We start from the raw sequence: 13,928 nt of genomic DNA on the forward strand, positions 1-13,928 counted from the left end.
AGGAAAATGAGAGGAAACCAAAGATGAGATTCTGGATAAAAATAACAATGTGATCACAGACAGTAAAGGGATTAAAAGAATTGTGGGAGCACATTTGCTGCGCTGCTATTGAGAATTCTCAATGGAGTGGTTGATTTCCTGCAAAAAATCCAACCCTGCTTTCCAAAGAGGCAGAAAACTGAATCTACAGATCATTAAGGAAGGTGTTGAAAAGCCAATTTAAGGAGATGCCAGGTTACAAAATAAAATACCTCTGGCTCCGATGTGATAATATACCTTGGGCTTTACAGCTGAGGTTTATCTGGGCTTTAAGGTACAGATCATTTCTATGAAAGAAAACCTTATCTAGGCTACAGAAAAAAGCTGGAAAACGGCCCACTTTCATGATGTTAGCATAATTTTAGTGCTGAAACCTGCTAAGGTACAGAGTAATTGACAAAATATAGAATGATTGTATATGATTATCACATATAACGAGATGCAAAAATTCTAAATTGCTTTTTAGTCAGTAGATTCTAACATGGTCAAGGTGGCTGATAGTTTTACTCCACGATGCACGATGATTGAAGATATTTTGTTCTGACCCATTGAAGGAGAAAACCACCTGTTTATATTCATGGTGGCTGGTGATGGAAAGGCGAATTCAGTAGCTACTCCGAAAAGGGTCTAAGAACTAGAGCAAAATGAGGTAATCATGAAATGGCCTGGTTACCAGCAATTATCAAGACAAAGAACCGATGAACTTTTTTTTAATTTTATGTATTCATTTGAGAGAGCATGAGTTGGGGGGCAGGGGCAGAGGGAGAGGGAGAAGCAGATTCCTTGCTGAGCAGGGATTCCCCCTGTAGGACTGGATCCCAGGACCCTGGAAATCATGACCCGAGCCAAAGGCGGATGCTTAACCATCTGAGCCACCCCGGTGCCCCCCCCCCCCCGATGAACTATCTGTATTAGAATCAAGGAAGATGCAGAGATACACACCAACCTCCCTCATATTAAACATTGATTTAGAAGTTGTCACAAAAGCACAAAGACCAAAGAAATTAAATAATCATTGCACGTGTATTGTTTTGAAGTTACAGAATGCGTAGTATGTAGATGCTTACACTACATGTCTAAAAAACATTAAACATAATAAAGAATTCACAAGATAAATTAGTAAGGTAAAAAGTACAAGTCACATATAACAACTTTCTCCCTATTCTAGCCATATCCAGTAGGAAATTAGAAAAAATGTTTATTTCTTAAGAGCAAAAAGTACAGAATGATGTAGACAAACCCACTGTAATATATATTGTATACCACTATTTATTTTTCTTTTTTAGTCACTATACATTTATTTTATAATATATAGTGTTTATATAGTACAGTCTAGCGTTTCTATAGAACTACACTTTTATAGATTCTGTATTAACTTGTGAACATTTAGATGGAAAATATAAGTTCGGGAACTTTGTTTCATGTTGGAGGAAAGAGCCATGTCCTTAATAAATACTCCTCAGTGAGAGGATCGGGGGAAATGATGCTTCGGAATCAATGTCTGAACTCGATACAGTTCCAGAATCAATGTCTGAACTCGATACTGTTCCAGAATCAATGTCTGAACTCGACACAGTTCCAGAATCGATGTCTGAACTCGACACAGTTCCAGAATCGATGTCTGAACTCGACACAGTTCCAGAATCGATGTCTGAACTCGACACAGTTCCAGAATCGATGTCTGAACTCGACACAGTTCCAGAATCGATGTCTGAACTCGACACAGTTCCAGAATCGATGTCTGAACGCGACACAGTTCCAGAATCAATGTCTGAACTCGGTACAGTTCCAGAATCAATGTCTGAACTCGGTACAGTTCCAGAATCAATGTCTGAACTCGACACAGTTCCAGAATCAATGTCTGAACTCGTTACAGTTCCAGAATCGATGTCTGAACGCGACACAGTTCCAGAATCGATGTCTGAACTCGACACAGTTCCAGAATCGATGTCTGAACTCGATACAGTTCCAGAATCGATGTCTGAACGCGACACAGTTCCAGAATCGATGTCTGAACTCGACACAGTTCCAGAATCGATGTCTGAACTCGACACAGTTCCAGACTCAATGTCTGAACGCGGTACAGTTCCAGAATCAATGTCTGAACGCGGTACAGTTCCAGAATCAATGTCTGAACTCGACACAGTTCCAGAATCAATGTCTGAACTCGACACAGTTCCAGACTCAATGTCTGAACGCGGTACAGTTCCAGAATCAATGTCTGAACGCGGTACAGTTCCAGAATCAATGTCTGAACGCGGTACAGTTCCAGAATCAATGTCTGAACGCGGTACAGTTCCAGAATCAATGTCTGAACTCGACACAGTTCCAGAATCAATGTCTGAACTCGACACAGTTCCAGACTCAATGTCTGAACGCGGTACAGTTCCAGAATCAATGTCTGAACGCGGTACAGTTCCAGAATCAATGTCTGAACGCGGTACAGTTCCAGAATCAATGTCTGAACTCGGTACAGTTCCAGAATCAATGTCTGAATTCGGTACAGTTCCAGAATCAATGTCTGAACTCGGTACAGTTCCAGATAGCGTATTTTTTCCCATGCCTGGGCTCTCTCAAGTCCAGTCCCTGTGCATGTCGCCAGAAAACACCGGTGTTCGATGCATGGGAGCGCTGCTCAACTCCCTGCCCAGACATCTTCCTATTTCCTTTCTTCCCAGGCACCGAGGGGACGGGGAGGAGGGTCACGGCAGACGAGGCAAGAGGGCTCATGGCCCTGAGAACACTCGGGTTGTCTGCTTTCCCCCAGATGAGTTCCCCGTTCTGATCAAAGACACTTGAGGGTCTTTAGGGGAAGCACGGGGTGTCGAGAGCACCGTGGCACACCACCACATAACTCGAAGGGGGCCGTCCTGGAAAGCTCCAGAAAGCAGTAGTAAGATGCTCTTTGTCTGCTCGCCGCCGTGACTCACTCCTGGTTTGTGCTGTGCAGCCACAGCGCTGGCCCTTGGTGGCCCGTCTTTCTGTTCCTTCCGCTGGTGGTGGGATCAAGAGGAACATGGCGTCCATAAGGGATGGGGAGCCCGGCTGTGGTGTCCTCAGAGTTCTTTTGAACGTGGTGGACCGTGACTTCCTCTTCGCTCCCTGTCTCTGTCCCGAGGAGGACTTGCCCTTTGGGGCTTTGTGTTTGACTCTGTTGGTGCTTTGGGCGGTGCCGGTTTAAACACCGACAAGGGTGTCCTGTTGATAGTTAGGGCTGTGTGAGTGGGTTTTTTAAGGAGAGGTCGACTGGGACACAAATGAATGTGTTGGAGTTGGGCACAAGATAGTGTGTTTTGGGAAAACCGGATCAACATTTCCCTCTGAAGAGTCAAGAGTCTGGTTCTGGTTGGTTGGTTTGCTTGTTCATTTATTCTGTTTTTCAGACTGCACCTGTGTGAAACTTTGTGATGATATTTGTCTTTCTCTGACGTACTCTCCCCAGCGCTGTACCCTCTAGATCCATCCATGTCTTTGCAAATGGCGTGATTTCATTTGTTGTTATAGTGAATACTGTTGCACTGTATACAGACTCCCCGTCCTCTTTCTCCGTGCATCTTACCTGTGGACACAGGGCTTGTTCCCGTCAATGGCTGCTGTCGGTACTGCTGCATTAAACACGGAGGCGCATCTGCTTTTTAATTACCGTTTCTGTATTCTTTCGGTGCATGCCCATTAGTGCAAGGGCTGCATCAGATGGTAGTTCCATTTTTAGGTTTTTGGGGAGGAACCTCCATACTGTTCTCTGCAGCAGCTGTGCCAGGTTGCAACCCACCAGCAGTGCACGAGCTCCCCTTTCCCTGCACGCTCGCCGACACCTGCTGTCTCCCCTGTTGTTGGTTTCAGCCACTCTGACAAGTGTGAGGTCGTATCTCTTCATGGTTTGATTTGCCTTTCCCTGACACCAAGTGACATTGAGCATCTTTGCCTGTGTCTGTTGGCCGGCTGGATGTTTTCTTTGAGGAAAGGTCTGTTCTTGTCCTCTGTGCATTTTTAAGTGGAGAATTTTGGGGGGGGGGTCAATGTTTGGTTATATGTTATTTATATATTTTGGATCCTAACCCTTTATCCAGTATGTCATTTGCGAGTATTTTCTCCCATCCCGTGGGTGGCCTTCTAGTTTTGTTGGTGGTTTCCTTTGCTCTGTAGAAGCTGTTTATTTTGCTGATGTCCCAGTAGTTTATTTTTGGTTTCGTTTCCTTCGCCTCGGGAGACCTGCCTAGAAAAATGTCACGACTGCCAATGGCAGAGAGATGACGGCCAGTGCTCTGTTGTAGGATTTTTACGGTTCCAGGGCTGCCATATAGATCTTTAACCCACTCTGAGTGTATTTCGTGTCTGGTGTAAGATCGTGGTGCAGGTTCATTGTTCTACATTGATCTGTAAGATCGTGTCCAGGAGCATTCTTCTGCAAGCCCCATTGTTCTGCCCGCCAGTTTTCCCAGCACCACTGGTGGAAGAGACGGTCCCTTTCCCATTGCATGTTCTCGCCTTCTTTGTCGAAGGTGATGAGTATACAGTTGTGGGTTCATTTCTGGGCTCTCTGTTCTGTTCTCCTTCTCTGTGTGTGTTTCTGTGCCGGTATCACATTGTTTCGGTGACTACGGCTTTGTAGTCTATCTTGAAATCTGGGATCGTGATACCTCCAGTTTTGTTCTTCCTTTTCAAGATTTCTTTCACTATTCAGGATCTTTTATTGGTTTCATAAAAAACCATAGGATTGTTCTAACTCTGAAAAATGCTGTTGGTATTTTGGTAGGGATTGCATTAACTCTGCAGATTGCTTTGGATAGTGCGGCCAGTTTCACCGTATTTGTTCTTACAATCCATGAACATGGAATATCTTTCCATTTGTCTGTGCTCTCTTCAATTTCTTTCATCAGAGTTTTATACTTTGCAGAGTACACACCGTTCTCTGTTGCTTCAGTTTATTCCTAGGCGTTTTATATTCTTGGTGCACTCGTAAATGGGATTGTTCTCTTAATTCCTCTTTCTGCTATTTCATTATTAATGCACAGACCTGAAAAGGATTTCTGTATATTGACTTTGTACCCTACGATCTTACTGAATTCTCTTATCAGTTCTAGTAGCTTTTTGGTGGATTCTTTATGGTTCTCTCAATACAGCATCATGTCGTCTGCAGGTGGGGAACGTTTGACTTCTTCCTCGGGTGCCTGAGGGGCTCCGTCGGTTAGGGTTAGGGTTAGGGTTGATTTTGGCTGAGGTCATCATCTCAGGGTCATGAGGTCACGCTCCAGACTGGGCTCTGTGCTCAGTGGGGAGTCGGCTTGAGACTTTCTCCCAATCTGCCCCTCCCACCGGGCTCTCCCTCTCAAATATATAAGTGAATATATTTTTTAAAGTTTTACTTCTTTCTTACCAATCCAGATACCTTTTATTTTTTTCTTTTTTATAAATTTATTATTATGTTCGATGAGCCAACATAGAGTACATCGTTAGTTTTTGCTGTAGCGTTCAACAGTTCATTAGCTGCATGTAACACCCAGTACGCATCACCACAGCTGCCCTCCTTAGCACCCATCACCCGGTGACCCATCCTCCACCCTCCCTTCTGGGACCCTCATTCTGGTTCCCAAGAGTCCAGAGTCTCTCATGGTTTGTCTCCTTCTCTGATTTCTTCCCGTTCAGTTTTTCCTCCCTTCTCCTGTGGTCCTCTGCACTATTCCTAATGTTCCACATATGAGTGAAACCATATGATAATGGTCTTTCTCTGCTTGACTTATTTCACTCAGCATAATCTCCTCCAGTCCCGTCCACATCAGTGCAAATGGTGGGTGTTCATCCTTTTTGATGGCTGAGTAATATTCCATAGTGTAGATGGACCACATCTTCTTTATCCATTCATCTGTTGAAGGGCATCTTGGTTCCTTCCACAGTTGGGCTATTATTTCTCTTGTCTGGTTGCTGTGGCCAGGACTTCTAATACTGTGTTGCAGAAAGGTGGTAAGAGTGAGCATTCTTGTATTATTCCTGATCTTAGGGGAGAAGCTCTCTGGTTTTTACCATTGAGTGTAATGTTAGCTGTGGGATTTCCATAGATGGCCTTTATTATGTTCAGGAACGTGCTCTCTAAACCTGCTTTGTTGAGGGGTTTTGTAGTGAGTGGAGGTTGTACTTTGTCAAATGCTTTTTATGCATCTATTGAAATGACCATATGGTTTTTACACTTTATTTTGTTGATGTGATGAATCACACGGATTTACGTGGCGCAAACAGGCCCGCGTGCCGGTGAGGACAGGTGTGATGAGGCTGCCACGGGGAAGCGTGAGCACGTGTGTGACCCTGCGTGGGGCCCGCCTGCACCCTCTGACCCTGGCTCGCGACCCTGGCTCCCCGCGTCTCACGGTCTCCACTTACCGCCTTCTGTTGTCCGGTCGCTGCGTCTGCCGGTCCCGTGTCCGCCTTGTAGGATGAGAACCATTGCAACAGGGGCTTTCCTTCTGCAGGCAGGTGCCCCCCGGAACGGGACCAGGTGCCCGGCGGAACCGGAGATGTGGCTCTCGGAAATGTACAATCATGTGGGGGACTGTGCAGGGGAGAGCAGGTCCCACCTCCCCGGGGTCACCCCCTGGGGCTCCTCAGGTTTCTGGGGCAGCGTCTGGCTCATTCCTCGCTGATGCCCCAGCGGCAAAGCAGGAACTCCTGGGGGGGAGTGGGCTGGGGGGCTCCGTCTGCTAAGCATCTGACTGGTGGTTTCTGCTCAGGTCGTGACCTCAGGGTCGTGAGATGGAGCCCCACGTCGGGCTCTGCAGGGAGTTGGCTTGATTCTGTCTCCCTCTAGCCCTCCCCCGACTCCTGCCCGAGCGGGCACATTCTCTCAGATCAATCTTTCTAAAAACCCCACGGAAGCCATCAGCCATACCAGCCCTCGGTGAATCAGATGGAAGGTCGCCCCCGCGGTGATTCTCAGGGCGCACGCACGTTCGCGAGGAGGACGATGGGCTGTCCCTGACACGCACCGCCCCTCACCGTCCGTTCCGACCGACTTGTTGAGTCTCCCTCGGAATGCAGGGCAAATGTGGAAAATAAAAGTCTTTTCTTTTCTTTTCTTTTTTTCCATAAAGAAATGAGTCCAGTCCACTGGGCAGGTTTAAGGATCCTTTATTACTGAATCAGTATGTACAGAAAACCCTCACGTGAAAACAATGAGTCACAGGGTAGCAGACTATGTACAATACTTTTCCGTTTTTACAGAATTTTTTACAAGATTACTTCTCTCTGAATAGCACGACAGACACACACAAAAATCGTACTTTTTTTTTATTACATCGATAAATAAATATTGACTTGACATGACCAATAGAAGAGATGAGGTCTCTCCAGGCCATGGGGATGAGAAGGTAGCTGCTGCGTCATCCGTACGCGACAGCATCGTTAACGAAGGAAATAGCGGTCCGTTACAGACAGACCTCGGTTAATCACTCTGTAAATGGTGTAACTTGCTACAAGACTCAGGAGAGGTGAGACACGGAGTCCGGCCATGCACAACCGTAGGTAAGCGTCAGCGTCGTTACGCAGCTATTACTTTAAGTGAACTGTAAGTACATGCAATACGTATTTAGGCTTTGTGTGCTGGCGACAGCGCGAGGGTTTGCGTAACGAGGCAGAACTATTTGCAATCGTGGGAATGAGTCGTTAGTCAATCCGTGGCCCAAGGCGTAGGAAAAGGCATTAAATAAATAAGTCATTATCGTTAGAGAAGCCGACCAATAGGAAGATTAAATATCTGTGCTCGGGTGACAGACAGACACGTGAGCACTCGGTCTACCCATCAGGTTGTTCAGGGACGTGGTTCAGAGACATAATTCAGGGCTTTGCAGTCAAGTTCCCAGCCTGGCTCCCGGGACAGACTCCTGGGCTCCTGGGTCCTGCAGACAAGGCAGGTTCTCCCGAGTTTAGTAAATTGCACCCGTCTCTGGTGCACGGATTCTCAGCGGGGACGGGGGAACCTCATCCCCCAGGGGCGCGTGGGCAGCGTGTGAATGGTGGAATGTTGCAACACGGGAGGGTGCTCCCGGCACACGGTGGGTGAGTCCAGGGCCACCACTCGGTGCTCTACGGTGCTCACGGCGCCCTGGACACAGACTTTTCTGCACACTTACAGGTTCATCTAGGTTCCCAGCATTATGGACGCGTCTTTACACTTGAACTTTGCTTAATCATCTTTCACCGTCTCTAATATGACCCAGTGACACCACGAAGGACTCGAAAGGGCACACGTTCCTGTAAGAGGCACGTGCGGAGCCCCCGCTGGAAGGGCAGGGAGCGGGTTCCTTCCCCAGAGAGACCGCAGGCGGCAGGCAGACGGGGAGGAACTGTGGTGAGTACGGACTTAACCCCTGGGATCTCAGCACGTGGCATTCTCGATGGGCTCAACTGTTAAGACTAAGTATTCTCCCTGAATGTATTTTTTCTCCTATGAGAGAGACGCATTTTGTTTTCATAAGATGTATTGGAGACGAGCCACGAACAGTGTTTAGAGAAAACAACGCATAGTGTGTATCCTTTTCATTAGGGCGCTCAAATTTTTAAAATCAAAGAAAAAATGTAATTATATCATGGCCAACTTGCATATTATTGAAGGTCACTGGAATTCATAAACTCCTCTGTCCTTGATCATCTAATTAATAGTTTTCTTCCAATAATGTGAAAAATTAAAATTTTGTTATCGCAAAGTCCAATGCTCACAGGAGAGGCTTTCAAGTTTAAAGGAGGCTCCAAGCTTTAGAACCTTCCAGACTGAAAATGTATTTTCTCATTGTCTATTGCCCAAAAGACAGATAACGAAACTTTATAAAATCAAGCTTACAGAACAATAATATTTCATATCTCTGTGTACACTCCTGCGTTTTGAACGATACAATGGCACAAACATTTGGGGACACAAATACTGGATTTGTTCATGACAAGTTCAGGGTAAAGATAACCTTGTGGCCAATATTCGATGTCTTTGTTGGTGAAAATTTGAGAACTGGACATTCAGATGCAGCTCCTGGCACTGAGTCCTGGCTTCCACGAAGGTCCCTGTACTCCTGGTTCCCACTCGGGCGGTTGGAAACAAGGGGTGCTCCTGTTCGTTCCGTGGGGAAGTAGGCGACTTCGTGGCACATCGTGCGGCCCGTCCCGACTGTGTCAGGAGCCGTGCTGGAGCACCGGGAAGCCCGGGCACCTTCGGGCGGGCCTTTCCCACGGGTGTCCCTGGTGCGGAGCTGCAGAACACCGCGTGCGTCCTTGCCGGAAGTCTTGGCTGCACAGCAGACCGTTTCTACTCTGTTCCCACATGTCCATGCGGACAGACCGCGTTTCCCAAACATTCGCATCCGTCTGATCATAAAAATACTCTGTCTCGGTTTTCTAGCACGTTTGCCTTCAGAACTCACGGGTGGAGGAGTTCCGAGCCGTCCCTGCATCCGCGCGCTTCCAGAAGCCCACAAGTACCCGGTGCCAGGCGCACAGCCCAGGAGCGCGGCCCCAGAACTCTCCCAGGCCGCCGGGGCTGCGCAGAGGGAGGAGGAAGCCCTTCCTGCAAGACGCCGGGAGGTGGCTACGCTGCACTTTCCTCCTGGAGTGAGCACCGGTGGCAGACACGGGACCCTCCTGGTTACAAGAACCGGGTCTGTCTGCACCACAGGGAGCTGTCAAGAGATTCCCGCAGTGAGTCACAGTGAAGGTGTGTGTGTGTGTGTCTGTGCACGCTTGCACGCGCGCGCGCACACACACACACACACACACACACACACACACAGATGGTTGCGAATTCCACGTGGCATCTGCGGACGTTCCCTCAAGGAAAGCCTGGATGAGACTCAGCATTTCGGGGTTTAAGGCTGCGCCCGTGCTCGGTGATCCGCGCTGGGAAGGCTGGTTTGGAGCCAGGTGGTGCCACGGGACGGATTCGGAGGAATAAAGGCAGGTGAAGCGCTGTCCTCTCCCCGACCGGCCCTGTCCCACGTTACCGAGAATGTTCTAGCGTTCGCTTCGCTTCCTGGGAGGAAGGAAAGGCGAATCTGGGGAAAGAGTGCGCGACACTCCACAGCTGGGATTCGCTCTTGACGCAGGAGCTTTTGTACATCTTGAGATGCACGACGCGGTGAAACAAAGGAGCGCGGCAGCTCCTTTCTGCGCGGAGGGAAAGGAAATTAGAACTAAGAAAATGTATCAGGGAGGCCTGTCCTGTTCTAGGAGGAAGCAGGAAAACGCATCCCCAGGAAAGGATTCTGATTTCTCCACGGCCGACGGACAGCGGCGAACTCGCTGGACGTGGCCTGCTCCGGGAGCCCCTCGTGAGACACGGGTCGCACACGCACCGCTCGTTTGGCCCGGTGTGAACGGGGCCTGGGCTGCGGGTGTGGACGGTGGTGGCCGGAATTGACCGCTCTGTACGGGAGGTTGGGAGGAAGTCCCGCGGTTCGAATCGTCGGATAAGCGCTGTGACTACGTCGGGCTTGCAGACGGCGTCCCCTTACGTGATTTTGCAAATCAAAGCAATCATTGAACTTTTAAAAACGTTTTATTGATGGACGTCATGCTCGGTACGAGTGTGCCCTGCGTGTGTGTTACACGGATGTATTCCGGGCACGCGCGGCTCCGGGTCCGGGAGCTCTGGCTGTGCGGCCGTCCTGTGGAGATCCGTGCGTGTGCGCGCCGATGGGGGTACGGGGATGTCCTGCGCGGGGGCTTCGTCATTTCCTCCATGCTGGGAAGTGGTGTCCACCCCCACCAGTGGCCGTGCGTCACTCCTTTCCACCTGTGTTGAGATGGGCAGAGGGACCCAGGGCACAAGGTCACACGGGAGAGGGAGGTCATGCGGGGCGCCCGCCGCCCTTGTAGCCGTGTGTCGACGCCGCGCAGCTCCACCCGCCGGCTCGTTCCGTGATTCTCAGACGCTGTTGGAACCGTTTAGTGTCTTTCTGGAGAAGGCGGGTGGTGGTGGGGATGCCGAGCTCTCAGATGGGGTCCTGAAGGGGGGACAGGACACACGGGTCAGTCATGGTGCGCTACGGGAAGCAGGGGCTGGCGGGGACAGCGTCAGACCCCCAGAGAGCTTCCGCCTGCAGCCGCGTCTCTCCTGCTCGGACTCGGACGCCCCTGCCGCCCCTTCCCTCCTGCCTTCCGCCCCGATGTCCGTAAGATCCCAGGAGGAACGGGACAAGCCCGCTTCCTGCGTCTCAGTTCAGAAGCCAGCCCGGTCCTTCCCGGTCCTCAGGACAGAAACACGTCACCGCTTCCGTCCGAGACCCAGTGTCGGAGGAGGAGCAGCGGGACAGCACGGCCTGACGGCACAGGGCAGGGCCGCTCCGCTCGCCCGTCCTCAGCGCGGTCCGCGTCCCTGTAGGTGTGCCCAGTGACGGACACACTCGTGCTTCTGCGCTCCTAGAGGCAGAGGCAGGAGTGCATCTCCGTTCTCTTCCCAACACACAGACCTTTGGGCCCCGCTTTTACGTGCAGCTGGGGACGATGACGCACGTGATTGAAAAGTCGGCAAGAGCCTCACTGTCTCGAAACAGTGGGTGACAGTTTTCTCCCTAACCCGGAGCCGACTCGGATCACTGTGGGTCTCACGGTGAAGCAAGCTCACGGGGTGTGTCAGGGCAGACCTGTGTACTACACTCGTCCTCGGCAGATTCTCTTCCTAGACCGTCAGATTGGAAAATCTTCATTTTTTAGAATTTAAAAATTTTAAATTTTTAAATTTAAATTTTAAACGTTAAATTTGAAAAATATTCCTGAATCACAGAAGGTGACAGACGCTCTTCCCTTGTACGTATTCACGGGGTGACAGGGAAGAAGCGTGACGTGTGGAGACCAGGGCAGGCCCGAGGAGGAAAGCGCGGCGGGCCGGGAGCGAGCGCAGAAGCCGCAGCCGCACACCCGCGCCAGCGCCGTGCCACGGCGTCCGGCCCGCAGACACTCGTGGGAGGCAGAGTTCCGGGCCCAGAGAACCCGGAGCCCGGGCACTGGCACCAAGCCTAGTGTCTCCCGCAGACCGTGGCCCGTGCGTGTCCCCCACTCACTGTGCGCGGAGGGCGGCGTGAGGTCGGGCGTCCAGAAGGTTTTGATGGTGGCCGGGCCTTCGCCTCCCGCGGTCAGCACCTGCACTTCCAGTCGGTACAGCGTGGACGGTCTCAGGTTGGGCACCGCGAGGACGTAATGGTCCTGGGAGCCACACAAAACGAGATGCTCGTCAGTGAGACCTTTCCGGAACAGGCACGGGGACACGCGTCCTCCGAGCGGCTCCTCCCCGGCGGAGAGCAGGTGTGCGTGCGGAGAGCGGCAGGTGTGCGTGCGTGGAGAGGGGCGGGCGTGAGCGCGCAGAGGAGGGCAGACGTGGGCGCTTGGAGGGGGCGGGGGTGGCTGTGCAGAGAAGGGCACGTGTGAGCCCAGGGACAAGGGCAGGCGTGGGGTTGCGGAGAGAGACAGAGGGGAGGCACGGACAGGGGCAGGGGTGAGCGGGGGGAATGGAGAGGGGCAGGGGTGAGCGGGGGGAGGGTAGAGCGGCAGGGGGGCGTGCCCAGAGAGGAGAGTGGCCGGGTGAGCACAGGCACGGGGGGCCGTTGCGTCTGCTGCCCCCCGTGCCCCGCGGAGCCGTCTGCCGCGTCTCCCTATCACGCCTCCCCACCACGCCCCCGGCTGGGCAGCCCCACGCTTGGCCGGGAAGGGCCGTGGGGAGGGGCCGGTTCTCAGGCTCGCCCTTGGGATTTCATTTTTTCCTCCTTAACGTAAGACTTTCCCATGGTTGAAAGTTGTCTTCTGCCCGTCTTGTGGTGTGAATTCCTGATAATCCAAATTTCAGGGAACGAGCCAACTGTTTCCCTCAACACACAGTGCCCATGACTGAAAATGTTTATTTTTATGCCAACACATTCTTCTCAAAATTCAATAAAACCTAATACATTCATAGAATAACTACTTTGTAATTCCAAGGAATTTTTCCTTCCGGACTTAAGGTTTTTTCTTTCTTTCTTTTTTCCTTTCTTTTTGGAGCCAGAGTTGGATATCCTAAGGGCATTTTTGGAGGGAGTGAAAGCCCACACATGGGTTTTTTTTTCCAAGCCAAGGAATTAAGTGGCCTGGAAGACAGGCCAGCGCTTTATGGGCTCGAGCCAAATGTGAACCGGGAAAGGGAGAGAAACAACAAGCTTCCTCTAGCTGGTTTTCCCCCAGTTTAACACTTGAAACAGCGCACGTCCGCTCGGACCGCAGCGACATGGGTTCACAGACTGTTCAGTCACTTGCCTACGACACAGGCCGGGGCTGCCGAGGATCAGGGCTCACGGACCGGACGGCTGGCCCTGCTCCCCGCGGCCCCTTGTCCTGACCCCCTCCAGCACCCTCCTCCAGCCAGCGGGGGAAGGCGCGGCGGGAAGGCTCGGTGGCTGGCAGGCGGCCTGGCGGCAGGACCCCGCGGGCGGCCGGCAGGACGGGGACGGCGGCGACACGGGGAGCAGAGTGGGCACCTACCGAAGGCAGGATCTGCGAGCGGGAGATGATGCTGTTGGGTAAGCTGTTCTGTCTGCTCTCGGTCGTGACCTCGGCCCAGGTCACTTGGAAGCCGGTCATGGGCTGGTAGAGGTTGGCCTTGGCCATCTTCCAGGAGAAGTGGGCCGTGATGTTGGCGTCCTGAACCACAAACGAGGCAGAGAGGTTTTCGGGCTTGGCGAGCACTGTGGCCATCACGTGACCTGGGGAGAGGGGGAGAGGGGGACCCGCGTGAGGCTGCCGGACGGACACGGACAACAGGGCCCATCTGCACGCACCGCGGGCCCTGCGGGCGGCGAACCCAGAAGGAGGCACAGGCAGGCTGAGCTGGGCCTCCACGCACGGCTTCTGCCCTCCGGGGACGGTCTGTGAGTCAGACTTGCTCTTTCCCT

The 13,928-nt window shown here is 51.5% G+C and overlaps 1 protein-coding gene and 1 long non-coding RNA gene across 2 annotated transcripts in view; one reads left to right on the forward strand and one right to left on the reverse strand.

Moving 5' to 3' along the window:
• Nucleotides 1-13,928, forward strand: part of LOC116582833 — a 90,219-nt gene that overhangs the window by 70,617 nt on the left and 5,674 nt on the right. The gene's annotated exons all lie outside the window — the stretch shown is intronic.
• ANOS1 (anosmin 1) overlaps nt 7,142-13,928 on the reverse strand; it is a 170,990-nt gene continuing 164,203 nt past the window's right edge. Inside the window, exons 12-14 of the mRNA XM_032330622.1 lie at nt 13,519-13,739; nt 12,072-12,213; nt 7,142-11,015 (exon numbers count right to left, since the gene is read on the reverse strand). Of these exons, the coding sequence (XP_032186513.1) occupies nt 10,957-11,015; nt 12,072-12,213; nt 13,519-13,739 (422 nt within the window). The 3' untranslated portion in view covers nt 7,142-10,956. The remainder of the gene's footprint in view (nt 11,016-12,071; nt 12,214-13,518; nt 13,740-13,928) is intronic.

The sequence above is a fragment of the Mustela erminea genome, chromosome X (genome assembly GCF_009829155.1).
Source record: "Mustela erminea isolate mMusErm1 chromosome X, mMusErm1.Pri, whole genome shotgun sequence".
Classification (NCBI taxonomy): Eukaryota; Metazoa; Chordata; class Mammalia; order Carnivora; family Mustelidae; genus Mustela; species Mustela erminea.